The 26,905-nt window shown below is 47.6% G+C and overlaps 2 protein-coding genes across 4 annotated transcripts in view; one reads left to right on the top strand and one right to left on the bottom strand.

Annotated features, from left to right (window-relative positions):
- LOC310763462 (cytochrome P450 2H1-like) overlaps positions 1-26,905 on the bottom strand; it is a 338,072-nt gene that overhangs the window by 48,162 nt on the left and 263,005 nt on the right. The gene's annotated exons all lie outside the window — the stretch shown is intronic.
- On the top strand, positions 230-8,604 carry CYB561 (cytochrome b561). 3 transcript variants are annotated; one of them, XM_083575832.1, is made up of 6 exons: positions 230-405; positions 4,377-4,607; positions 5,053-5,151; positions 5,634-5,737; positions 6,707-6,864; positions 7,278-8,604. In XM_083575832.1, exons 1-6 carry the CDS (start codon positions 315-317, stop codon positions 7,471-7,473), a joined length of 879 nt encoding a protein of 292 aa, XP_083431958.1. In that variant the 5' UTR covers positions 230-314; the 3' UTR covers positions 7,474-8,604. The 3 variants fall into 3 exon arrangements, with proteins under 3 accessions (XP_083431958.1, XP_083431956.1, XP_083431957.1); XM_083575830.1 differs by lacking the exon at positions 230-405 and adding an exon at positions 637-817; XM_083575831.1 differs by lacking the exon at positions 230-405 and adding an exon at positions 1,008-1,156.

Here is a 26,905-nt window from a genome sequence, read left to right as displayed (position 1 = left end):
AGCTGCAGGGAGTTCCACGGGCATCCTTCTCCTTCCTGTGGGGCCACCAGCAGCTTCTTGAGTTTCTCAACCAGGGAAGCCCCCCCCCCCCAGCGCAGCCAGGTGCAGTCGGCAGGGAGACCCCCTCATCCGGGTAGGGGGCTTATCTGCCCCCCCCCCGCTGGAGCTGGCGCTTCTTTCCTTGGGGCTCAGGGCAGCCCCCCGCCCCGGCCACCCAGCCTGCGCCCCTGCACCTGCTCGGACTGGAGGGGCAGGGAGGGGTCCTTTGGCTGCAGCCCCTCTTCCTCCTTCGCCCCGCAGCTCCCCCCGTTTCCATGGCGACGGGGGGGGGTGGGGAGGGAGCCCGGCCGGGAGGAGGAGGCGGACGCCGCGCAGCAGCAGCGACTGGGACGGAGGCGCCGCCAGGTGAGGGGGGCAACCTCGCCCTCCGGTCTGGGCGGCGGGGGGGAGTGGGGTGGGCAACCTCGCCCTCCCCCGCGGGCGACCCAGAGTTCTGCCCCCACAGGACCCCCCTGGCGGCCCTTCCTTGTCCCTCTCGAGACGGAGGCTTCTGCAAGGAGGCGCCCTCGGCAGGCGGGTCCTGCCCCCTCGCAGAAGGAGCAGGGCCCTTCCAAGGCTGCCTCCCGGCTTGCCCCTCTTTGGAAGCAAGGGGGCTGCCCTGCGGGGGTGGACTAGATGCCCCGGGGTCCCCTCCAGACCCGGCCAGTCCTGGGTCCTGGAGGCATCGCAGGAAGGCGGGGGCCCCGCCCGTCCCCTCCCGCGGGGCTGCTCTCCCTCCGTCCTTCTCTGGCTTCCTGCCTGGGCGAGAACAGGAAAGGTGAGTCACGTTAGCTGAAGGTGGCTCCGTCCAGTCCCGTGCCCCCCCCCCCGGCCCTTCTCCGAGGAATCGGACCATCCCGCCCGCCCCCGGCAAGAGGGTCCCCAGTCCGGAGCAGCAGCGCCTCCCCGCCGCTCTGGGCGCGCCAGGGGCGGAGGTGGCTGCTGGGCACCGGGGGGCGGGCGGGAGGGAGGGAGGTCCAGGCTCTGCCCGGAGGAGGAGGAGGAGGAAACGGGAGCCTCGTCTCTCCGCCGCGCAAGGAGCTCCGGAGCAGCCGGCAGACGCGCCTTGGGGGCTCAGGACGCGGAGCAGAGATCGCAGGAGCAGCAGCAGCAGCAGGTGGGTCTTGGCCGGGCTGAGCGCTGCCTGCCGGCGCTGGACTGCGCGGCGAAGGAGGCAGCGCTGGGGGCACCGAGGAGGGAAGAGTCAGGCCCAGCCTGCTTTGGCCCCTCAGAACCTGGGTCGCTTGGGCTTCCGCCAGGTGGACGGAGGATTTCTTTGGCTCTGCTGACTGCAAGGGGCGCCCAAGGAAGCAGATGCCTCTTTTGCAGAACTGGGTGGCAAGGGCAGGTCTGCCAGCCACTTCGGAGTGGATTCTACTTGCCAGAGTTCAGCCAAACAGGTGGAGGGGCCTGTGGGCAAGATGCCTTTAATGGTTCTTTTTTTATATAACGTGGAACCTATAATATTTATTTATTTGCAGAATTTGTTGAAATTTTCAAGTCAGTACTGGGGGTTTTGTGCAAGAGAAGTCTAGAAAGTGTGTGTGTGTGTGTGGGGGGGGTTATCTCTCTGCTGTGACTTGGGGGGCAATTTGTATGAAAATAGCTTACATATATTTTTGCCGAGCCCCCCACTTTTCTTTCTTGTTGGTATTGTCTGCATTTGGGCCTTCAATATTTCTCCTTTTAGAAACTCCCATCCTTCTTGGACTCCCTTCTCTTTGACGGTGGGATCACACCCAGTAGCTCCTTAAGCTATATGAAGTTGCCCTTCTTGGAGTCCAGAGTCTGTGTCCGACTCCCCTTTCGTTTCCCCTTTCCTCTGTATCCTGAAACCCAGGAGAAGAGGATCACTTCCTCCCAAGTTTCAGAGTTTCCAAGTGCTTCCATTTCATCCATCAGCTCCTCCCTATTAGTGAGGACCAGATCCAAGATAGATGACCCCCTTGTTGGTTCTTCCACCTTCTGGGAAATGGGACTTGGGATGTATGAAAGCTGGTTTGAGGTTTTGATTTTTGCTTTTTTGTCCCTTGGCAGCAACTGGTAACTTCATTCTATTACCCCCCCCCCGGCACTGTGATTGGAAGAAGGAAGGAGAGCCTGGCCAAGGTGCTCCCTGATTAAAGGCTGGTGCTGCCAGTCATCTCCTCCCCTCCTGCCCTGGCACATCCCTTACATGGCAAGCTTCACGAGACAGGCAGTGTGGGCCTGGCATGGAGGGGGGGGGGTGCAATGCTGCCTTATACTGAGTGGGACCCATTGCTGCATCTTGCTCAGTACTGTCTGCACTGACTGGCAGAAGTGGCTCTCCAGGATTTCAGGCAAGGAGTCTCTCCCCAGCCTTGCCTGGAGATGCCAATGACCTTCTGCATGCCAAGCAGCTGTTCTACCACAGACCAAGTTATGGAGAGCAGGGCGGAAAGTGCAGCCCCTCTCCCTGGCAAGTCAGCACAGCCTAAAGGAATCCCCTGCCTTGTGCCTCTCCCTAGGGAGGCCTGTTCTGCAGCCAGATGTTTTCACCTGTTTTAATGGCAGCTCCTGCTCTTTGCTGTTGTGGAGCAGCAGACTCCAAAGTGCTCGGGGGGCCAGAGGGGGATCTGGTTGGGGAGCAGGATGTTCCCAACAGAAGCCTGGATCCTGGAAGCTGAGGTGGGAGTGGGTGTCTTTATCACATTTGCATCGATTCTTGGCCAGAGCTGCAGGCCTTATTAGATCAGCGCAGTTAAGTGGATTAAGTCAATTGGCTTAGCCCCGTCCTCCTCCCTGCTGCAAAGGCCAGCTGTGTGCTGTGCAACAGAACAGGCCCCTAGGGTACCCATGTCCCTGGCAGAGGGGCAGGGAGATCCAGAGCCCAGCAACGCAGCTAGGGGACAACTCACCAGGCTCCTCAGAGGCATTGCAGGCTCTGCTTCTCCACCAGCAAATGGTGGTGCTGAGGTTTTGCCCATAAAGGTAAAGCACCCCTGGATGATTAAGTCCAGTCAAAGGCGACTACGGGGTTGTGGTGCTCATCTCGCTTTCAGGCCGAGGGAGCTGCTTTTTGTCCATAGACAGCTTTTCGGATCATGTGGCTAGCAGGACTAAACCACTTCTGGTGCAATTGGACACCATGACAGAAGCCAGAGCACACAGAAACGCCATTTAGCTTCCCGTCACAGCGGTACCTATTTATCTACTTGCACTGGCATGTTTTCGAACTGCTAGGTTGGCAGGAGCTGGGAAAGGGCCACAGGAACTCATTCCGTTGCGGGGATTTGAACTGCCGACCTTCTGATCAGCAAGCCCAAGAGGCTCAGTGGTTTAGTCCTGGTTTTGCCCATAAGCACATCTAGGCTCCATCCTGCCCTATCTTTGGGTGGAGGCTCAGTAGAAGAGAAGCTGGAAGGCAGCCTGCAGGCGGTGGGGGGCGGTCAGACTTTGCATTTTCCTTTCCCAAGAGCAGAGGCTCTTGCTTGGATTGGGAACTCCCAGTGCAGAGAGGACATCATCATTGTTGGTTGTGGCCCAATGAAGGCATTTTTGTGTTTTCCTGGGGCTTGTGTTTGTTTTAAAGGGGAGGATGTTTGCAGACCTTTCTGCTGTGCTGGGTCAAAGTGCAGAGAAGGACCTGAAGATGCAGGTGGGGAACAAGCATTTTGGGTGAGGGACTCCTGGGGGGAGTTTGACCGGAGTGGCCTTCCCCAACATGGTGCTTCATGGCTGCTCAGATGTTCTGAACTCTCCAGGTCCCATCAGGTACCCCAAAACATTGCTGTATGATGCCAAGGAAGATGGGAGTTGTAGCTCCCAGATGCAGAAGGTGGAGGAGCCTCAGACTCTTGCCCCACAGCTTCGGCTTGGGCTCTCTGCCCCAGGGCCAAGTGGGGCCATGCCAGCTTCCTCTTCTCCCTGATCCTTATAGAGCCACGAAATGGTGAAGGAGAAACCCCAGGCAGCCTGGCCCAGCGTCTTAGTAGTGTATGAAAAGTATTCATAGAGCATCCTTCGTGCAAAATTCCAGAGCAGTGTGTAGCAAGCTTTACAAAAGAGATAAAATATCACTTTAAAACAATGCAGACAGATAATTAAGAATTGTAACGGGCTCCACGGAAGTCCAGCGAGATCTTGAGGGCCACCTTTGGCTCATAGAGTAACTGGTCCACCCTCTGGGCCTTCTTTGGTCACTGGAATTAACAGAAGATCTGGTGATGGGTGCAGCTTCTCCAAGGTGCCGCTGCCAAGTGGGACAAGGAGGGGTGCAGGTCTCCCCCAAATTCCAGTTCCCCCGAGATTTCCAGAGGCAGCCCCTGCCCTCCCTGGGTCTACCTGCTGACAGCTGTGCTCCTCTTGTTTGGCAGCCCCGGGCTCTGCTGAGCAGAGCATGGAGGATTCTCCGGCCAGGAGCGCCAGTCCATCTGGCCTCACCTACGCCGTGGCTGCTTCACAGGTGGTGGGCCTGGCTGTGATCACCCTGACGGGGGCCTGGATGGGCCAATACCGAGGCGGCATTGCCTGGGATGGATCCAAGCTGCAGTTCAATGCCCACCCACTGTGCATGGTCATTGGGATGGTCTTCCTCCAAGGAGACGGTAAGGAAGTGGTGGGAGGGGGGCCTTTTGAGAACTGCCTTCCAAGGGAGACAACTGGGAGCTGCTTATTTCAAACCCCTCCCCCTGCTGTAACTGCATTCACAATTTAGGAGAGGGGGCAGAGCAGGATGTGCCCCCCACAAGGGTCCACAAACTGTGTCTGCACATGGTCACATGATTAAGGCAGATGCTCCACTAGATTATCTTCCACTCTGTTATTCAAATCCCAGGCTTTTGAGAGACCCTCAAACCTTTTCAATTATTTGTTTGTTTGTTTTTAAAAATATATTTATGAATTTATAAGTGTACAAAATACAGAACTGAAGAACGCTACTTGTGGGGTCTGAGCGGAGCAGTTCCTGGCCAGGGGAGCAAGAGCCAAGCCCCCCTCTCAGCCAGCCCCACACCTCACTGCCCCTCTCCCCTCCCTCTTCTCCTCTTGCAGCCCTCCTGGTATATCGGGTCTTCCGGCATGAGAGCAAGCGCTCTACCAAAATCCTCCACGGGCTGCTCCATGCCCTGGCGCTGGTCATTGCACTGGTTGGTGAGTCCTGGGGGGGGGCAGCTGGAATAATCTGCCCCATTTACTTGAGCCTCAACCTCCTGCCTGCCTTCTCAGAAGCCCCTCTGAGGGGCACCAGGCTCAAGGGGGTGGTCAGAGGCTTCCCTGAGTCTCAGGGTCAACCCACAGCTCCTCTGAGTTCTCCAATAAGCTGGAGGAAGCGGGCATGTTTTGGGCCTCCTCTCCCATAGAAACATAAGGCTGGGGTGGACGAGGCCGTGGGTGGCTTACTGCGTTCCTCACATATGTGGATTGGGATATAACTAGCAGGGCTCCCCCAGACAGACAGTCTCCACCACCTGCCATTTCCACCCATGTGCTTCTTCCCAGGCAATTTGGACCTGCCCATCTCCCCATCCCTCGTCCCTCATGTTAAGTGGGGTCCCACTCTGGTGCAGTTTTGCCTGAGGGTTGGGATGGTGGGGAAAGGCAGGGGGTCACCTGAGGTCTCTTCCTCCCTCCAGGTCTGATAGCCGTGTTCCAATTCCACAAGAAGCAGAGCATCCCGGACATGTACAGCCTGCACAGCTGGTGTGGCATCCTGGCCTTTGGCTTCTACTTTGTGCAGGTGAGGCAAAAGCAGAGCGGGAGGAAGAAAGGGGGCTGGTGTCTGCCTGGCCTCCTTCCAAAGCAGGTCTGTGCCCCAGAGAGCAGAGAGAGAGAAATGCACAAGGGGCAGGAAATCAGAGCAAGAGAAAGGAAGAAACTCTGGCTGCTGATTCCCCTGTTAAAACGGCATCTGGTGCTGGGGCTCCCCAGATTCCTCAGCAACCTTGGAGGGGGGCTTGAGCTGTCCAGGGGTCTGGACACAAGCGATTAGAGGAAGGACACCCTTGAGCCACATCCTTGCTGCATGCTGCAGCCTGACAGCTTCAGAGCTTCCAGCAGCCACCCACATCCTTCTCAGGGGGGCCTTTGATTCCAGGCGCTGGATGGGGGATCTCTGGGAGGGCTCCATCTGCACTGCAGAAACAACACGGGGCTCTTGACACTGTCTGCCTGGGGAGCTGGGTCTTGGCTCCCAGGATCCTCATCTTTTCCCAAAGCACAGCTGATCTGCGTTGCTGGGAGCCCTTCCTGCGCCCCCTTCCTCCGGGGGGGGGGTCACTTGCAGTGGCACCACATAAAATCTTAAGAGTTGGAAGGGACCCCCCAGGGTCATGTAGTCCAGCCCCCTGCAATGCAGGAAACTCAGCTAAAGCATCCATGACAGAGGGCCATCCAGCCTCTGCTTAAAAACCTCCAAGGAAGGAGGCTGCCGCTCTGAATTGCCCTTGAGCCAGCCCTTGTGCCGCCCCCCCCCCCCAGTCATGGCTTCCTGGGATTATTGGAAGGGAGACCTTTCGCCCCTCATCCTGGGGCACCACCCGCCTCTCACCAGAACTTAAAGGCGGTGGCGGCAAGGGAGTTTGCAGGCTTTGAGGGCTGGCTCCTCTTTGCCTCCTGATTGTTTAGTCAATTCTGGGGGTGGGATGGGCTCCATGGGAGGTGGGCTGCTGTCTCCTGACTTTGGGGCACTGCCTCCCTTCCTCCTTAGTGGCTGCTGGGCTGGAGCTTCTTCCTCTTCCCCGGAGCCTCCTTTTCGCTCCGCAGCAGATACAAACCGCAGCATGTCTTCTTTGGGGCTGCCCTCCTCATCCTTTCCGTCGCCACTGCCCTGCTGGGGGTCCTGGAGGTGCTGCTCTTCAACATCAAGTGAGTGGCCCCCACTTTGTGGAAGTGTTTCTGTTTTAACTTACAACCCGATGGCTCTGTCTCTGCTCGGCTTCCTTCTGATAAATCCAGAATTCTGGGCTGCAAAGTGAGGGATGGAGCAGAAATGACTGCCTAGGAGGGGTGTTCATTACAGCTTTTTGCAGTTTACTTGGCTAATATATTCTCAAATCAACATCTTGCAAAATGGCAGCAGTGCTGGGCTTGGAACTGAGTGCCATCTCCATTGCCTCCTCTGGCCTGGAAGGCAGAATGAGATTCTGAACATGTCTGGTCAGCAGACGAGTTGCCCAAAGCCTTGAGCTGCCTTTTTCTTAAATGAATTAGAAATTGGGGGTGGGGTGGGGTGGAGATAAAGTGCTTGTGCTAATGTCAACCTTTCTGTTCTTGCTCAGGGAGACTTACAGCTCCTTTGCCCCGGAGGGAGTCCTTGCCAACACCTTGGGCCTCCTGCTGGTGGCTTTTGGGGCCATTGTGGGCTACATCTTGACACGGGAGGAGTGGCAAAGGCCCCCCTTGGCTGAGGAGATGGCCCTGTCCATGGATTTCAAGACCCTCACAGAAGAGGGCAGCCCAACAAGCCCCCAATGATGGCTGCCATCGCCGCCTGCCTGTGTCTCCATGTGGTGTCTCTCACTTGTCGTGCAACATGGTGGCTGCCACCTTTCCTGCTGGGCCACGTGTCAGCAATCCCTCTCCAGGGGACTCTTTGCTATCCCTTTTCCTTCAGTGGCCATTGCAAGGGTCTCGTTCAGAGCAGGGGTCTCCTGCCCCTGCTCTGCTCACAGGGGGTCAGTGCCTTGGTCACTCCTGTGATCTGGGGTGTTGTGCCACATTCCCTGTGAAGAATGGATTTAACAGGGACTTCCAGTTTCTGCTCTGGAAGCGACTCCTCTCTTCCTCCTTTGTGTTCATTAATGGCGGCAGGACAAGGAGTCCCCTGGGGCCATTCCCAGAAGGGGGGCTGACAGCACTCACAAAAAGGGTTCAGGGGTGTTGGGAGGGCAGCTGCAGATTCTGTGCAGCTGGAGGCTGTGACTTCTTGCAGAGCTGCATCAGTAAAAAACAAAATTCTGAAGGCTTTAGACATACACACCTTCCTTCAATTAATTGTCCAAAAGATTTAAGCAAGCATGAATATTTGTAGAGTTCCTGCTGTTTACACAGTGATTATCAGGCATAACAACTGGGAGGCTGAGGCAAGAATGTTGCTTGTGCAATTCTGTCTCCTCTTTCTCTACCAGCAGATATTTGATTGAAATGTTTGTTTTTTCCAACTCCAGAAAGCCCTAAAGTTGACAGTCTCTCACTTATCCTGTTTTCTGGGGTTTGGATTCAGGCATTTCCTCTGACGCAAACTGCTCTGGGAGATCTCTGTGGGACCTGGATGTTTAATCTCTCTTAATGGCTCAACTATATAAAAAAGATTATACAATACTGCAGGTTTGCAAAATCTTTGTAAGAAAAAGGTGGGACATTATCCTATGGAAGTATTTGAATTGAATGCATCAGGTGTAATAGGGGGTTGTGTAAGAATTACTTAGCTAAGGATGAGGAACACTATGAGCACTCAATAGGCACTATGACAATACTGATCTTAAGTGTGAAATTATTTATTTTCCTGGGGACTCCTTGCCTTAATACAAATACACTCTCTTGTGTACTGACCAGTATATATTGTGTTTGGTGGTTGAGATGAACTTCAATAAATATTTGCAGCAAGTTCTTGAATTGTTTGAAGTTGAATTGTCAGTGAAATCTCAGCAGGGCCCTTTAGGACTGGATCTCGGCTGCTGGTCAAGCTACACTCATGAAGCTACTTAGTCCTGCTTAGCTCTTTCAAGAGTCAGTCCCAAATCAAGCCCAAAACTGTTCCACAAACCAGAGGCCCAGCCATTTCAGCATCTTTGTTGTGTTCTGCCAAGGGCAGCTGCTCTTTCTGGATCTGAAGGCAATAAAATGCTTGGGGTGATGTGACCACACGTTACTCATACCCAGCAAGAATGAAGCACAACATAGCTGCGTAGCCAACCTGCAGAACGTATTATGTGTAATGCACAGGACTAGCCTGCATACTGCATGTTAAAGCACAAAGACTAACAGGGTAATGCTCAGCACCCCAGTTGGAGTGCCCTAGTGCCACCAGTGTGTCCAGCCCCAACTTACAGGATGCCAGGCAAAGCAAGAAGCCCGGTTCCTAGATTGGGCTTCTATATTAAGGCATGAAACAGCACACTTAAAAGCAAAGTATCCGGCTTCCAGGCAAGACCTTACTGCTTACGGCTCTTTAGTAGTTCAGAACCTTGGACAGCAATGGACGTGGCCCCTTGCAGTCAGCCTGCAGCACCTGCACCAGCCCTGGGCCTTGCTTTGCTTCTGGGTTGCGGAGTCTGAGCTGAGTTGAAGTCTTTCCCTTCCGTCTGGCTCCCTGACTTCTGCTCACACAGGTTCACACTGTCAGGAAAGGGGAATGTTAGTTACACTGTGGTTACAAAGCACAAGGTACCGTATTTACTTGAGTCTAATGTGCCATTTAATCTAATGCGCACCTCAATTTTCAGAACCTTGAAACCAAAAAAAGTATTTGCTGGCAAATGTAAATGTGTCATCGAGTCTAACGCAAACCCAAATATTCACAACGTGATTTGGCCAAAAAAGGTGTGCATTAGATTCAAGTAAATATGGTAATTAGGGCATATTCAATGTGGTGTGATCATTGAGATTTGAACACAAAAGTCAGATAAACAGGTGTTATTTTGCTTTGTTAGGAGACATGGAAGAATGGAGTTAGTAAGGGATGCATAATGTAACAAGTGTTTTGGGTAAAGCCACATTTTCCCAATGCACATAGGGCTTCCCCATCATTCCCATGTCTCTCATTGCCCTATGTGGCTGAAGTTAATTGCACTGAATATGCTAGAGCATGCTGACTACCAAACTGATGGGCCACTGTCCTTACCCAAAGGAAAACCAAAGACAGCAGGCCAGGGCACCCTATATTGTGAACTGCTTTGTGATCTTTGGGTGAAGGACAGAATAAAATTAAAAAACAAAACAATGTAAAGTAAAGCAAAATAAATAAAATAAAGGAGGCTCTTGTCCTGCCTGCTGGCTGCTCATAGCCATGTGACCTAAGCGTCAGCTGTCATGCAGGCTCTTTCTGGTGCTGTGGACGGTGCTCCATGAGTTTCTCCCCCACTCCTCTAGTACTTTCTTTAGGAAGGAGACCTCACGCTTTGTGGAAGCCAGCTCCATATACGTATTTGCTCTGGAGCTGCTGCTGTAGACTTTCCCCACCTGTTTCAGGTGGCCCTCTACCTTGCTGAAGGTAAGTGCTCTAGAGGAACCTGCAAGGATACAAGAGGGTAAGCAGGAGGCAGAAGAGCCACTGGACTATTGGAGTCAAACAACATGGGATGCTCAGGTGTTTCATTCTTCTCCCACTCCCTCCCTTCATCAATTCTCTTATTCTTTCTCTTTATTTTTCTTCCTTCCTTTCTTGGCTGAAACTTCTAGCAGAAGTTGAGCAGTGGGCAATGGTGGAGGGGGCAGTTTCTTAATAATTTTGCTTCCATTTTTTCTGCTACAAATCCACCCCAAGCTGCATCTCCTACTGACAGGAAAAAGATAATGAGTACAGTTAAATTGTCAATGCTTTAAAACCTGCCGAGTTGTGTGAATATATCATAGTGTGATCCATGACATCAGTCCAGAGGCTTAAGCAGTTGGGAATGCATCACTGTGTGATCTATGACATCAATTTAGCTTCTTAAGCAAGAAACCAGAAAATCTTAGCTTTCTTTTTTTAGAGTGTTAATAAAGTTCTTATGCTTTAAAAGAACACAATTGCTCTTACAAGTCTGATTCATGGGGCTCAGATATAATTGTACAGATTTCCAAATTGTCTCCCCTTGAGTTCATAAATTCTGAGCTTAAACTTACAAACACTGCACTGAAATTGGGGGCAGGATGAGGTAACAAACTTTAGTTCACATAGATCAAAGCTCAGATACCCTGAGTATAACTACATTGTACTAAACTTTGATTTTGTGTACCAAAAATGAATGCATTCTCAGATGGCACTATTCATTCCACCAGCATTGTTATGCTTATGTGAAGTGGGATTTTGTAGCGCAAAGCCTAGAAGGCCTGAATGCAGTAGTCTTAGGAATCCCCTTGGGGACTTTGAGAAGAAGATGCAGTTTGTTTACTGCCAGGCTTGAGGCAGAAATGCTACACACTTCACCTGGGAGTAAGCCCCACTGAACTCAGTGAGACTGGCTCTTAGTAGAGATGCATGAGACGGTACTGTAAGTTCAGTGTCTATTCTTGCTTACATTTCTTTGATAAACTCAGATGCAACATGCCTATATTATTAGGCACTGAATTTGTGTTCTCAGCTTGAATTCTGTGTGTCCCTATCACAGAAGCAGGGTATTTAAAAGAAATCTCATCCAGTGATTTTTTAAACGTATGGATTCCCCCTGAATTAAGATGCCATTATTGGAGGCCTATTCAAGGAGTGCTCCTCTGGTGTGTACTGAAAGCCAGAGCCACGGCCCGGTGCCCAGAAGGATCTCTGGCCACAATCCAGGCAGGACCATGGCCTTTGCTTCCTCGCAAGGACTGAGTTGCATTGGAATTGCCAGAAAGGGCACAAGCAGGGCAGGCAGCTGGTGGAGAGCCAAATTCCCCAGGCCATGTTGGCTGCGGAAGACGTGTGATCCGGCCGTGCCCCAAGGAAGCCTCTCCTCCCAGACCCACACGGGGACGGAGCCATTGCAAATGCCTCACAAGCACTTCCTATGAGATAAGAATGAACCTCCAGAATAAAGGATTTATTTCTGCCTATTGCTTATTTATGTGGCCAAAGCCATTGCAAAGCAATTAAACTAAGAAGAATTTCACTGAGCATCCCCACAAACTTCTCACTGAAGGCGAAATGGCCCCCCTTTTGAGAAATGCCAAGGGAGCCGAATGGAAAGCGAGCGGAGGGAGAGATTTCAACCCCAGGCGAAGGCGGCACTTCCAGGCCCTTTGCTCCCCGGGAGGCGGACGCTCTTCCCACCGCCTCCTCCCGCCACGACCGACTGGCAGCTCAGAGAGGCGTCTGACTGGGCAGGCAGTGGCGCAAGGAGGGGCCACATGTTGACAGGCAGGCGGAGCAGCCAACGCCGAGGGAAGCCCAGAAGCGGCTCTCGCGCTGCCGCGTCCGAAGTTTCCCGCCCTTTTCTTCGTTTCGCCTGAGGCGCTGGAAAGGGCGGGAAGGGGGCGGCGGGTGTCCCTCGCCCTTGGCGGGTCCCTCCTCAGAGTTATCCCACAGAAGTCGAGGAGGGCCCGGGCCCCGAACAAGCAAGGCTGCGGCCCCCAGGGCCCGCGCCCCGCCGAGGAGCTCGTGGGGAGGCGAGGAGAGGAAGGCCGCGCTCCCCCCTCGCCGATCGCCGCAGCCATGACAGGCTCCCGCGGAAGCCCGGGAAAGAAAGGAAGACATTCTGCCTGCTTCCTTCCAAGCCTGCAGGAGCTTTTGGCGCTTGGTCCGGCTTGTTTTGGCTGCCCCAGGACTCCTCTCCTTGTCTCCACCCAAGAGTCGGGTGCAGCGGCCTCAGATGGTGCTGTTTGGAGACCTGCCCTGCGGGTCGTGCCCGCTCCGGAACCCAGAAAGCGCCGGCTGCTGGCGGCCTCTTGCCTCGCCAAGGACCCCCCACCCGCCCCGTCTGACTACCTTTCAGGCACAAAATCTGCCCTAACTCCTCTGTGGGGAGATAATGTCATGTTTCCCCTGTCAAGAGCAGAGATTTAGAAATAATCACCAGTATGAAAGTGCTTATGTCATTTGAGTAGGATTAGGCTGAAATAGAAACCATGGAGATGAGGAATTCTATCTCTCACAATCAAATTAAAGCGTTTCTGCCTTTTGTGAAATGCCAGGCTTCATTTGCCTTAATAGGTTGTGACAACTTTAGGCTTTGGTGAAATCCTCTTAGTAAGAATGTTAGGTGGCTTCTTTGTTCTCCACCCTGTAATCGTGGAGCTAAGAACAAAAGTGACATCTCTTGCCTTTGTAGAAGCACTAATAGCGCCTCGTGCAAGTGTGGAATAGTTTTAGCGTTTGCATAGTCATATCCGTTTCTCAATGGATGCAGCATGCATCTCTGGATAACCTGAATTAAGAAAGAACAAGGATCACAGGGGGAAAAGACCCCAAAGTTTCAAGCAGTGAGATACCAAGGTTTTGTGACAAAATATTTGTGAACTCAGGAGTCCTGCAAGGGGCATCCAGGCATATAGTGCTTACTCTGCTGCAAATTTCATACAATACTCCAATGAAACATCAGGAACAACTACTGAGTAAGATCCCATGGTCAGAAATACTCAGAGAGAAGGGAGTCCAAGACTGATGGGAGTTTCCTTAAGATGAAATTTTGAAGGTCCAAATGCAGACATTTCCAACAAGAAAGAAAAGCGGGAGGCATCTAAGGAAACCGGTGTGGAATTACCATATGTGGTGGGAATGTGGAAAAGTGAAAGACTTCTGGGAAAAAATATATAATGAACTTAAGAAGGTTTTAAAATACACATTTAAAAAGAAACCAGAAGTTTTCTTATTAGGAATATTAGGAAATGAGATTAAAAGAAAAGATAATTTTTTTCAATATGCGGTGATGGCGGCAAGAGTGTTGGTGGCTCAGAGGTGGAAACAGCAGGAATTACCGACTGTAGAAGAATGGAGAATAAAATTGTTAGATTATGCTGAGTTGGATAAATTGACAGGAAAGATCAGATATTTAAGAGACCAAAATTTCATCGAGGACTGGGGGAAATTTGTGGAATATCTGGAAAGTATAAGTAGTGGTCAGATAACGCTAAGGGGATTTAAAGAAGCACTGTGAAAAATTAAGAAATATTGTCTAAAGCGAATAAATTGAAAGATATAAAGAATGTCAATATAAAACTAAGAAATGTGTAACTTAAATGATAGCTACGAATGATTTACGGAAAAACTGAAGGAAGTCTAGAAAAAGAGTAAGTTGTGAAACAAATGATGTGAACTAATTTGTTTATTGTTTTTGATGTAAATTAATAAAATATTATTTCAGCTAAGGAAACCGGTGTGGCTACATAAGGAGCTTACAGATGAACTGAGAGTTAACAAGGGAATGTATAAGAAATAGAAGAATGGAGAAATCACAAAGGAGGAGTATACACAAGTAGCCAATAGATGTAGGGTGAATGTCAGGTGGGCTAAAGCTCAGTATGAGCTCAGGCTTGCAAGAGAGGTTAAAAAAATAAAGGTTTATTCAGCTATGCTCGAAGGAAGAGGAAGAACAAACAAGTGGTAGGTCATTTGCATGGAGAAGACAGAGCAATGCTCTTGGGTGACAGAGAGAAGGCAGAACTGCTTACCATATACTTTTTCTCTGTCTTCACACAAAAGGAACGCAATGACCAACCTAGTGACAAAAGAAATGATGCAAAAAAGGAGTTGTAGCTCATGAAAGGAAAGGAGGTAGTAAGGGGACATTTAGCTACTTTAAATGAATTCAGATTTCCAGGGCCTGATGAGCTGCACCCAAGGGTACTAAAGGAGCTTGCAGGTGTAATCTCAGCCTTTGTGATCTTTGAGAATTCTTGGCGATTAGGTGAGGAGGTGGTCAAATGTCCCTATTTTCAAAAAGAGAAAAAGAAGACCCAGGTAACTACTGACTGGTGAGCATAACATCAATACCAGGAAGGGTCCTAGAGCAGATAATTCAACAGTCAATCTATGAGCACTTATAAAAGGATGCTGTGATTACTAAGACCCAGCATGGGTTTCTCAAAAATATGTCACGCCAGACCAATCTCAATTTTTTTTTTTTATGGACTTACAGGCTTGCTGGATCAGGGCAATGCTGTGGACATAGTGTATCTTGATTTCAGTAAGGCTTTTGATGAAGTCCCTCATGATGTTTTTGAGAGGAAGCTGGTAAAATGTGGGCTGGATGAGATAACTGTTAAGTGGATTTGTAGCTGGTTGACTTACTGAACCCAAAGAATACTCGTTAATGGTTCCTCATCATGCTGGAAAAAAAGTGAAAGGTGGGGTGCTGCAGGGTTCTGTCCTGGGCCCATTGTCTTTATAAATGACTTGGATGAAGGAATTGAGGGGATGCTCACCCAGTGACACCAGACCAGGAAGGATAGCTAATGCTACAGAAGACAGAATTGGGATTCAAGATGACTTTAACAGATTGGAGAAGACTGGGCCAAAACTAACAAAATGCATTTCAATACTAATACTACTACTACTACTAATTTATACCGTGCCCATCTGGCTGGGTTTCCCTAGCCACTCTGGGCGGCTTCCAACAAAATATTAAAGTACGATAGCTTCCCTAAACAGGGCTGCCGTCAGATGTCTTCTAAAAGTCTGGTAGTTATTTTTCTCTTTGACATATGGTGGGAGGGTGTTCTACAGGGCAGGTGCCGCTACCGAGAAGGCCCTCTGCCTGGTTCCCTATAACTTGGCTTCACGCAGTGAGGGAACCGCCAGAAGACCCTCGGCGCTGGACCTCAGTGTCTGAGCAGAACGATGGAGGTGGAGATGTTCCTTCAGGTATACTGGACCGAGGCCGTTTAAGGCTTTAAAGGTCAGCACCAACACTTTGAATTGTGCGCAGAAACGTACAGTAGGTCTTTCAAGACCAGTGTTATGTGGTCTTGGCAGCCACTCCCAGTCATCAGTCTAGCTGCTGCATTCTGGATTAGTTGTAGTTTCTGGGTCACCTTCAAAGGTAAAAAAGGGTAACCTTAAAACTTCAATAAATACTATTTAAAAAAACAAAAAACAAAGGTAGCCCCACATAGAGCACATAGCAGTAGTCCAAGCGAGAGATAACTAGAGCATGCACCACTCTGGCGAGACAGACCTTTCTGAAGAAACCTTTCTCCTGGGCATGGTCGGCCAATTGGTGCTAAAGAAGGACAGAACTTTCTTTATGCATGCTACAACAGCAGCAAGAATACTTATTGCAAAGCATTGGAAGACACAAGATTTACCCACACTGGAAGAATGGCAGATGAAGGTGATGGACTATATGGAACTGGCGGAAATGACTGGCAGAATCCGAGACCAGGGAGAAGAGTCGGTGGAGGAAGATTGGAAGAAATTCAAAGTTTATTTACAGAAGTATTGTAAGATTAATGAATGTTAGAATGATGTTGGAATGAATTTGTGTGATTCTAGCAGAAATGTCACAAAGATTTAGAAAAAACAGACTGTTAATTGGTGAAAGGAGGGAAAGTAAACTTATATTAATATCAAGATAAATTTACAGGACAAAAATTTGAAAAGAGGGAAAGGATTTGCTGAAATGGATAACTGACTTAGAATACAAAAAAGGGAGGTGTGAGGAGGTCAGGGAAATAAGCTAATGAAAGAAAACAAATGGGAAGAGTTGCTGTATTTTTTTTCTTGATCTTTCTTTTTGTTTAATGGATTTTAATTCTCTGTTTTTTTCTTTTTGATCTGTCTTTTTTCTTTTTTTGTATTTCATCTTCTCTTGTTTAAAAGGATGGTTTTTTTCATGTTTCTTTTTGTACTTTTAAAAAAACCTTAATAAATATCTTACATATATAAAAAAAGAGACAGTCTGTGGGCAGGTAGGGTCTCAGCCTGTGTACCAGATGGAGCTGATAAACAGCTGCCCTGGACACATAATTGACCTGCGCCTCCATGGACAGCTGTGAGTCCAAAATGACTTCCAAGCCGTGCAGCTGGTCCTTCAGGGTCACAGTTACCCCATTCAGGACCAGGGAGTCCTCCACACCTGCCCACCTCCTGTCCCCCAAAAACAGTACTTCTGTCTTGTCAGGATTCAACTTCAATCTGTTAGCTGCCATCCATCCTCCAACCACCTCCAGACACTCACTCAGGACTTTCACCGCCTTCACTGGTTCTGATTTGAAAGAGAGTTAGAGCTGGGTATCATCCGGATATTGATGAACACCCAGCTCAAGCCCCCTGATGATCTCTCCCAGTGGCTGCATGTAGATGTTGAAAAGCATGGGGGGGGAGGACAGAACCTTGAGGCACCCCAAAAGTGAGAGCCCAAGGGTCTGAACACTCACCCCCCCACTCTCTGAACATGGCCCAGGAGGAAGGAGCAGAACCACTGTATAACAGTGCCCCCAGCTCCTAGGGGGACAAAAGGAAGCTTCTACACTTAGACAGGAAGAACCAGATGCACAAATATAAGATGGGGGACACCTAGTTGCCAGTAGTACATGTGAAAATGATCTAGGGTGTCACAGAGTGAGCTGTCAGAAAAGCACACTGCTTAAAGTTGGAGTTAACTCTATTGTAAAGACACAATCTTCACAGATTTTGCTGAGTGTCAGATCTAATTGCAGAGACTGAAACTCGTAGCTTTCCCACAGCCATCAAAGTCCTCTCCTCTCTGGGGCTTCCCCCAAGCAATCTGAGACTGTGTCTGCATGCAGCCTGCCCTTCCTCCTCCCATTTCAACCTTTTTTTGGTTCTGGGAGATGGGAGGAGAGCTTGTTGCAGCAGGAGGGGGAGATCCCCTTGACTCTTCACCTGAGTACATCAATGGCTGATCATTACATGGTCCATGACAGTGTGATCCATCCATGCCCCCCTTGAAGTTGCTCTGACTGACCAAAGCCAAGAGACTTGAGTCCATGAATGGACTGGAGGTGAACATCCTAATGAAGCTCGAACTCCCAAGATCCCAGACTGCTGCCAAAGCACTTGGTCTACAGCACTCAACTGCCCGTGCTTGGCACTTGCGACTGAAATTATTAGAGGCACTTTGCCCAGTGAGTCCCAGGTAGCAAACGGCACATGGTCTCAGTTGCTTGGCAAAGGCTCTGTGTCCAACAGCCCCTCGTGATGAAGTGTAGGCCTGGTTACTGAGAAGGAGCCATTTCACATTTCGGAAAGCGTCAGTGTGACGCTTCTTGGTCTGCACGTTAATCATGGCCCCCTGGCCCAGATTTATGCACACTATGAGTGCCTCCCTTTATTCCATAATAAATCTTGCAACTTCTGCTCCTGCTTTGGCCATACTAAAGAGAGGTTTTAATAGCAATTGTGAGTTCCAGGAATGAAACTCCCAGCATGCCATTATCCTCAGTCTTGATTACCTCAAAACACCTTGAACATCTTAGCACTGATAAATTGGGCACCTTGATTTCCCTAATTCAATGATAATAGAACCATTTTTTAAAAATGCAGCTCCTGAATTTTGAAACATTCTTTGTTCTAACAATTCATTCTCATGAATTATTTTGCTTCATTAATTTCATACATAAATTACATTTGAATCATTCTGTTGCTGAGTAAAACACTCGAGATTAAATGTATCGTGCACATGAGCTGCTGATGCTGTACATGGACACATTAATCAACCCTCCCATTTTCTCCTATCTGGTCATGCATCACATATTGATCACATTCTTATTTCAGCCACTCGAATGACTTCAGGACTGTGCTTTGGAAGCCAAAGGGGGCGGGGGGGGGGGGATGAAGACAGGGCAGGGCAACCCCATCACAACATGAGCCTGTGACGTGGCCCATGACCAATACTCCAGCCACCCCATCGCACCAGTCCTCAGCAATGTTATTGGTATAAGGCAGGTGAATTGTGGCTGGTGAAGAGCACTTGGCAGACCTCTCAGTGTGGCAGGTGAGAAGGCCAGCTGGATTCCTGAGCTGGTGAGCCTCCCAACTTAGTGTCCTGGTCGCTGATGGACTCTGGGAGTGTGGCACTCCAGATGCAATTCCTCAGGCCCAGAGAAAGACTGGTTTTCATTCCGAATGCCTAGGAGTTTTCCTTCCCAACCACAGGCTGCCCTTGGTGGACCTACCTCTGCCTTGGTTCTCCTCTTCCTCTAAACATAGTCCCAAAGCCCCGTCCTCCCCTCTAGTGCCAGCTGGGGGCAGCAGAGCCTACCAGAAAGTGCTCCCAACTGAGACGAGTGCTGCCGCATGAAGGACACTTGGACGTGTTTTATAAGGATGAAGAATGGGCTACTTGTGCCCCTCGTGACAAGGAGGGCCCTTTTGATTACACATTGTCAACTGCAAGCCTCTCTGAAACGTGTCTGCCAAGGTTGCCATTAGTCAATGGCCGCTGTGGCTAAGCCCTTCCTCCAGGATGTAAAGAATTAGCCACACGTTAGCGGACTTATTGAATCCTTTCTGAGTCATTAAACTGTCATCTGCACATCATGTATTTTGGGTTCACTTGCCAGCAACACTGAAGGAAAGGTTCACTCGGGAGTAACCTCTGCTGGTGTGCCGACAGACCCCTTCAAATGCTCCCTTCCGTCACTGGCTGTGGCATTGTCCAGAACCATCATAGCACAGCTTCTGTCCTGTACAAATGTGTGGAGTCCCAATCCTCCTCCCCTGCTGGCACTGCTCTGTGGGAATGTCTGACTGCTCCACAGGCCTGCCTGTTGCCCATGGTGAATCAGCACCACTTTTGCTGGGAGCAGTAAGCCATTCCATGGGATCTCCAGGCTTGGCCCCAAGATCTGATCACCCCCAGAAGACATTCCCTACTTGCACAGGCACTCGTGTCGCTGTTATTGGAGGGGCAGGAAACAAAACTTTTGGTTTGCTTATTGAGACACCCCCAATCTCACACACAAAGTGAACAAAAGCACCACATAAAAACATTGGAAGAGCCTGCTGGAGTCCAGCATCCTTTCCTCAGTGGCCAGCCAGATGCCTCAACGAGAAGCCAGCAAGAAGAACGTGAACACAAGAGCACCTCCTCCTCCTGTGGATCCTAGCAGCTGGTCTTTGGCAGCATTGCTGTCTCCCCATGGCTATTGGCCTTTGATAGCCCTCCTCTCCTCTGTGAATTTGTCTAATCCACTTTTAAAGCCACCCAAGTTGATGGCCATCACGGCTTCCTGAGGCAGAGAGTTCCATAATTGCTCTCTAAAAAGAGAGGCCCTTTCCCTTTGAACTAGGGTGCCTTGTAAATCTGGATGGACTGACGGATGGGAGACAATGGGGGCCCAGACTTGCCTGGAGGGAGAAGATGATTCAAGAAGTCAGGGCAGAATTCCCTCTTCAGCCCCAGGAGGTCCTGGTTACAGGAACACTGGAGCAAACACAGCCACGTCTCAGCCCTTGGCGGGGTGGGGGGAGGGCTTGCTTCAGGGCTGCAGTTATTAATTACTGGCATTTATTATTCTTGTCAGCCTCTTAATGCCCATTAGATTTTTCAATAGAAGCACTGCAATAAAAGTACAGTTCTTTGGATGGTTTATGATGCATGTTAATGAGGACACACAAAGGCCTTCTCAGTTATGCACTTTCTCTTCTGGAAGACAGACGTTCCTAGGAAAGGTGGTGGCTGCAGTTGCACAGGATGTCTGGCCAAAGCCAAGTTGCCATGTTTTCAAGTAAGTAGTCCTGCAAGGAGTGATGCTTCTGAGTGAAAGGACATCAGAGTCAGCTGGTGAGAGATGACCAGGGTCCCTGTTGGGACAGCCACGTGTGTATCCCCTTCCTCCTGAAAAAGAAGCAGCAAGAGGACAGGGACCTGCATAAAATTTGCCTATGCTAACTTCAAGGCATAGATACAGATTTAGAAATATTTATTATGCTTTGTAGAAACTCTCTGGTGGGAAAGAGTATGACATCACACTGTGATGGTGCTGTAGAGTTCAATCCTTCAGCAACGTGATTTCCCATTATGAGCTTTACAATGCGTTTTCCTGAAACGTTTTTGGAATGTGTCTAGATCCAGCCCAGGTGAGCTTTGTGAGTGCCTGCTCAGTCTGTACTCCAGACGCTGCTCGTTGTTGACAGGCAACTTCATGGCCCCGACTGCTCTTCCTCCTTCGAGTTCTCGTATTTGAGCTGGACTCAGACTAGATATGATGCTAATTGGCTACAGGCCTGGGTATAAAGAAATGTTCTTGCCTGGCACTTAAAGATATGCAATGAAGGTTCCAGGCGAGTCTCCCTGGGGAGGGAGGGAGAAAAGGCTTGTTTTTGTGTTGCTGCCCTCTGGACCTCTGGACCGTCTCCAGAGGCAGCCCCACATATAATGCATTGCAGTACGCTAACCTAGAGGTTAAATAACAGTAATTTGGTTCCCATAGTGCACAGGGTGAGGCCATTCAGCAGAGAATCCTGCTGACTTGCAGAAGGACTTACTCCTAAATGATACCAGTTTTGAATAGCTCCAGATTCATTCAAACCACAGGACTATGAATCTTTTGCAAACTGCCTGGCAGAGATTCCTCCCGCCTCCCCTAGAATGCATTTTCTGCAAGGTCTTGCTCTGCTTCTTGACCATCTGCACCCAGGGGTGCCTTTCACATGATTTATGCATTGCCATATTGCTTTCAGCACTCTGCACCAGGAGTGCTGCTGGGCTTGCCTTCTTCGTTGGCTCTGCCATCTCGTGAGAGTCATCGCTGGCTGGCTTTTCTTTTCCACCTATCAGTTATCCAGATACGCTGTAATGTTGAGTAGGGCATGCCCTCCTGCTCTTCTCCTCCGCTTTGACCAGAGGGCTACATCATGCTTTGGGGGCTGGGAGTAGCAGTGGTACCCTGTTCAGGCAAAGACCAGGCAGTGCTCATGACACCTTATTAGTATTATTTACAGTTATGTGTTGTTTTGCAGCCAGAAAGACCCTTGAAGCAGCAGGCAACAATAACGAGACGAGCATCAATAAAAATAAGCGTCAGGAAACAATAAGCAAGAAAACCAGCTTCTCAAGGGCCGCAAATCACTCAAGACTGAAAGTCGGTCTGAGCAAGTCTGTTTTTGCCATTTTCCTAAGAATGAGAAGAGAAGGGGATCGGCGGGATTTCTGACAGATGCAGGTCCAGAGTCCGGGGAACAACCAAGAAGGCATCACATACCCCACCCAATACTCTCTGCATACTCACCTGCCTTATTTTACAAGGTCATGGATGTGGAGCAGAGACTCTGTGGGCAGGCACAGGCATAGCAAGAGCAAGCTGTTTTTTAGACATCCTGGATCAAAAAGGTGATGCTCACCTTTAAATTGGGCTCAGGGAGGAACAGGAAGCCAGAACAGAGCCATTTAGAGGATCCCCAATTGAGTTAATCCATGGCTGTCCAACTGGGCCGGATTCAGCCCCCGTGATGCTATGGGATTTTAGTCAAGGTGGGATTAAAAGGTTTCCTGATTTGTGTGGATCTCTCTTCCTCAAAAAAAATGATAATATTTCACTGGAATTGAATAGGGGACTCAGCAAGCATGGAGGTGATGGGACTGGATGGCCCTCAGGGTCCCTGAGGGATGATGCTGAGATGCTAGCAGTGGGCTTCCAGTGCCCCTCAACCTTCCTAGCAACACCTATGTAGCACCAAAGAGTCAGCAGACAGGCGAGTGGTTTTGTGGCACTCTAAGGCTCCGTCTCTTGCACTGACTTGGGGGCAGAGGGCTCCATGGCTTACAGCACTTCTGAGGGGATGCTTTTGCCCCCAGAGTCCTCTTGCGCTTTCATGCACTGCAGAAAAAGGAAACGGCACCCCACATTTGACCCCATTTACTAATGAATGCTGTTTCCTCAACAGGGAAGCCCATAATCATGTTGGTGGGATTTGAGTATGTTATTTACAGAAAATATTGATAGACCACCTTTCTTCAGCTCAAGGCAGTTTCCATAAATTTCAGTAAAAAATATATATTTTTTAAATGATATTTTATTCAAATTTCAAGAAAGAGTTTACAAAAATAATAAGATAATAAAAAAAGAAAAGAAACAATAAAAAATACAGAGTAGAAAAAAAAGAAAATAGAAAAAACAGTAAAGAAAAATAAGTCCATCTTTCAATATCTTACTTTTCATTGACTTGTTTCCCTGACCTCCTCACACCTCCCTTTTTTGTATTCCATTTCGAATGGTTAATTCAGCAAATCCTTTTCCTCTTTGTATTTATCTTAGTTCTTTATCTTAACATATTGTAACCTTATAATTTCATCTATTTAATAAATCATTTTTACATACTCCTTTTTAACATTGTTACTAAAACCGCTTCATTTCATTCCAACATCATTTTAACATTCATTAATTTTGCAGTGTTTCTGTAAATAGTCCTTAAATTTCTTCCAGTCTTCTTCCACCGACTCTTCTCCCTGGTCTCGGATTCTGCCAGTCATTTCCGCCAATTCCATATAGTCCATCACTTTCACCTGCCATTCTTCCAGAGTGGGTAAATCTTGTGTCTTCCAGTACTTTGCAATAAGTATTCTTGCTGCTGTTGTGGCATACATAAAAAAAGTTCTGTCCTTCTTTAACACCAATTGGCCAACCATGCCCAGGAGAAAGGCCTCTGGTTTCTTCAAGAAGGTATATTTAAATACCTTTTTCATTTCATTATATATCATCTCCCAGAAAGCCTTAATCCTTGGGCACGTCCACCAAAGGTGAAAGAATGTACCTTCATTATCTTTACATTTCCAACATTTATTATCGGGCAAATGGTAGATTTTTGCAAGCTTGACTGGTGTCATGTACCACCTGTATATCATTTTCATAATATTCTCTCTTAAGGCATTACATGCTGTGAATTTCATACCTGTGGTCCACAGCTGTTCCCAGTCAGCAAACATAATGTTATGTCCAACATCTTGTGCCCATTTAATCATAGCAGATTTAACCGTTTCATCCTGAGTGTTCCATTTCAACAGCAAGTTATACATTCTTGAAAGTATCTTAGTTTTGGGATCTAGCAGTTCTGTTTCCAATTTTGATTTTTCCACCTGGAAGCCAATTTTTTTCTCCAAATTGTAAGCCTCCCTTATTTGATAATAATGAAGCCAATCTCGCACTTTATCTTTTAGTTTCTCAAAACTCTGCAATTTCAATTTGTCTCCTTCTTGTTCCAGAATTTCCCAATATTTCGGCCATTTGGCCTCCATATTGAGCTTTTTCTGGGCCTTTGCTTCCATTGGTGACAACCACCTTGGGGTTTTATTTTCAAGTAGGTCCTTATATCTTATCCAGACATTGAACAATGCTTTCCTGACAATATGGTTTTTAAATGCTTTATGTGCTTTAACCTTGTCATACCACAAATATGCATGCCACCCAAAAACGTTATTAAAACCTTCTAAATCCAAAATGTCTGTGTTCTCAAGAAGCAGCCATTCTTTCAACCAGCAGAATGCTGCTGATTCGTAGTAAAGTTTAAGGTCTGGCAGGGCGAATCCACCTCTTTCCTTTAATATTTTAAATTTTAATCTGGGCTTCTTGCCCTGCCAGACAAATCTAGAAATATCTCTCTGCCACTTCTTGAAACAGTCCATTTTGTCCAAAATTTGCAATGATTGAAACAGAAATAACATTCTTGGCAATACATTCATCTTTATAGCAGCAATTCGACCTAACAAGGACAGCTTCAAATTTGACCATATTTCTAGATCCTTTTTCACTTCTGACCAACATTTCTCATAATTGTCTTTAAATAAATTTAGGTTCTTAGCGGTCATGTTAACCCCCAGATATTTCACTTTATTAACCAATGTTAAACCTGTCTACTTCTGAAACCTCTCTTTCTCAATCGGTGTTAAGTTTTTCTCAAGAACCTTAGTTTTTAACTGGTTCAGCTTAAATCCTGCCACATAACCAAATTCTTGAATCAATTCCAATACTCTTTTAGTACTAGATTCTGGCTCCTGTAACGTCAGTACTAAGTCATCTGCAAAAACTTTCAATTTGTACTGTTTGGCTCCGACCTGTATACCTTTAATCAAACGGTCCCTTCTGATCGTATTTAGCAAAACCTCCAGGACCGAAATAAAGAGCAATGGGGAAATTGGGCAGCCTTGTCGTGTCACTTTCTCTATCTTAAATTCCTCTGTCACCACATTATTAACAATTAGTTTAGCCTTTTGTTCTGAGTAAATTGCACCTATACCGTTTTCAAAACCTTGACCAACCCCCATCCCCTGAAGATTTTTCTTCATAAAACTCCAATAAATATTGTCAAAAGCTTTCTCCGCATCTACGAATATTAAAACTGCTTTAGTGTTAATATTCACTTGCAGTTTCTCCAAAATATTAATTATATTTCTCGTGTTGTCAGACAAGTGTCTACCCGGGAGAAAGCCAGCTTGGTCTTTATGTATCTCCTCCATTAATACTTTTTTTAGTCTTTTAGCCAAAATGTCTGCAAAAATTTTGTAATCCACGTTAAGCAGGGATATGGGGCGGTAGTTCTTAAGTTGTGTCTTTTCAGATTCGGTTTTCGGTACAATTGTAATATAAGCTTCCTTCCACGACTCTGGCGCTTTTTTCCCCTCCAAAATTTCATTGCAAACCTCCTTTAGTGGTTGAATTATCCAATCTTTCAGAGATCTATAGTATTTTGAGGTTAAGCCATCTGGCCCTGGAGATTTGCCCAACTGCATATTCTGGATGGCACCTTCCACCTCCTGTTCTGTGATCTTATAGTTCAACATTAACTTGTTTTCTTGAGAGATTTTTTGTAGTCCATTTGTTTTTAAGAATTGGTCTATATCGAATTCTTTCTGTGGCCCTTGTGTATATAACTGTTTACAGTACCTCTGGAAACATTTTCTAATTTCCACTGGATTCTGAATGTTCTTTCCTTCCACTTCCAAGTTGGTAATGGTGTTAAGTTTTTGTCTTTTTTTCATTTGCCAAGCTAACAGTTTTCCACATTTATTGGCCGATTCAAATGTCCTTTGTCTCATCTGTTTAATTTTCCATTCTATTTCCTGATTCATCATCTTCATATATTGAACTTGATATAACTTTATTTCTCTCAGAATCTCTTGTGACTTTGGTTTCGCTCTCAGTTTCTTCTCACCCTCTTTTATTTTTTCCATAATTTTGTCTTTTTTCTCATTTTGAGTTCTCTTCTTTATTGCATTCTGTTGAATTAGAAACCCCCTCATAACTGCTTTGCTTGCGTCCCAGACTACTCTTTTTTCAATGGTAGTGTTCATATTTATCTCAAAATAGTCTCTCAAGGTTTTTTGGGCCTTCTTAGTAACCTCTTTATCTCTAAACAGGGTGTCATTGATCCTCCATCTGAAGGAACCAGTTGGTGTTAGTTTCATCTCCATTTTCACAGCATTATGGTCGGAGCAAGTTTTAGGGCAAATTTCCACTTTTCGAGTCTTAGGAGCCAGTCCTCTAGTTATCCAAATTTGGTCAATTCTTGTCCATGTCATTTTGGCTTCAGAGAAGAAAGTTCCCTCTCTACCCAAGGGATTCTTTGTTCTCCAAATGTCAATTAAGTCCATATTGTCAGTCATCTCAAAAAAGGTTTTTGGTAGTCTGCCGTCTTTAGTAACTACCTGTCTCTGTGCCTTGTCCATGTTTGTGGATACCACTCCATTCATGTCTCCCATCATAATGATGTTATAATCCATATAGTCCAGCAATGTCTCATGCAACTTTTTAAAAAATTCCGATTTCCCCTCATTTGGTGCGTAAACTCTTACTATCAAAAATTTCTCTCCTTGTGCTTGAATTTCAGTTGCCACAAATCTTCCTTGTTCATCTTTAAACATAAATTTCGGTGATAGGCTCTCTTTTGCATAAATCACAACTCCCCTTTTTTTAACCTTATCCGATGAAATAAACTCTTGACCCAATCTTTTATTGATCAATACTTTCCTGTGCAGCCTTATCACATGTGTTTCCTGTAAACAAATCAAGTCCAATTGTTCCTTTTTCAATAACTGAAAGACTTTTTTCCTCTTCTCCGGGGAGTTAAAGCCATTAATATTCCAGCTTAATAGTTGCAGAGCCATGGCATGATTACTTTGCTTTTCCTCCAACTGCACCCAGCAATTGTTCTTGGTCTGTCGGTGGTATCACTTTCTCTAAGTTTTCCAATCCAAAGGATAGTGATGATATGTCTAATATTCCTGGTTTTAGTGCTCTTAGCTCTTCTTCGAATTCTTTCTGCAAGTCTTCTCCGTGATCTTTCAAAAATCTTTCTTTATCTTCCACTGATCTTATTTTTAACTTTCTTCCT

Source organism: Podarcis filfolensis, assembly GCF_964270895.1.
Source record: "Podarcis filfolensis genome assembly, chromosome: 1".
Lineage (NCBI taxonomy): Eukaryota > Metazoa > Chordata > Lepidosauria > Squamata > Lacertidae > Podarcis > Podarcis filfolensis.
Note: the sequence above shows the minus strand (reverse complement) of the source record. Positions and strands in the feature narration are given on the sequence as shown.

What these genes read in the sequence shown, in the direction of transcription:
- CYB561 (XM_083575830.1), top strand. Translation starts at nt 676, where the DNA reads ATGCCCCGGGGTCCCCTCCAGACCCGGCCAGTCCTGGGTCCTGGAGGC. An exon ending in GGTCTTCCTCCAAGGAGACG is followed by an intron (nt 4,608 to 5,052) that starts GTAAGGAAGTGG and finishes CTCCTCTTGCAG; the next exon opens with CCCTCCTGGTATATCGGGTC. An exon ending in GCTGGTCATTGCACTGGTTG is followed by an intron (nt 5,152 to 5,633) that starts GTGAGTCCTGGG and finishes TCCTCCCTCCAG; the next exon opens with GTCTGATAGCCGTGTTCCAA.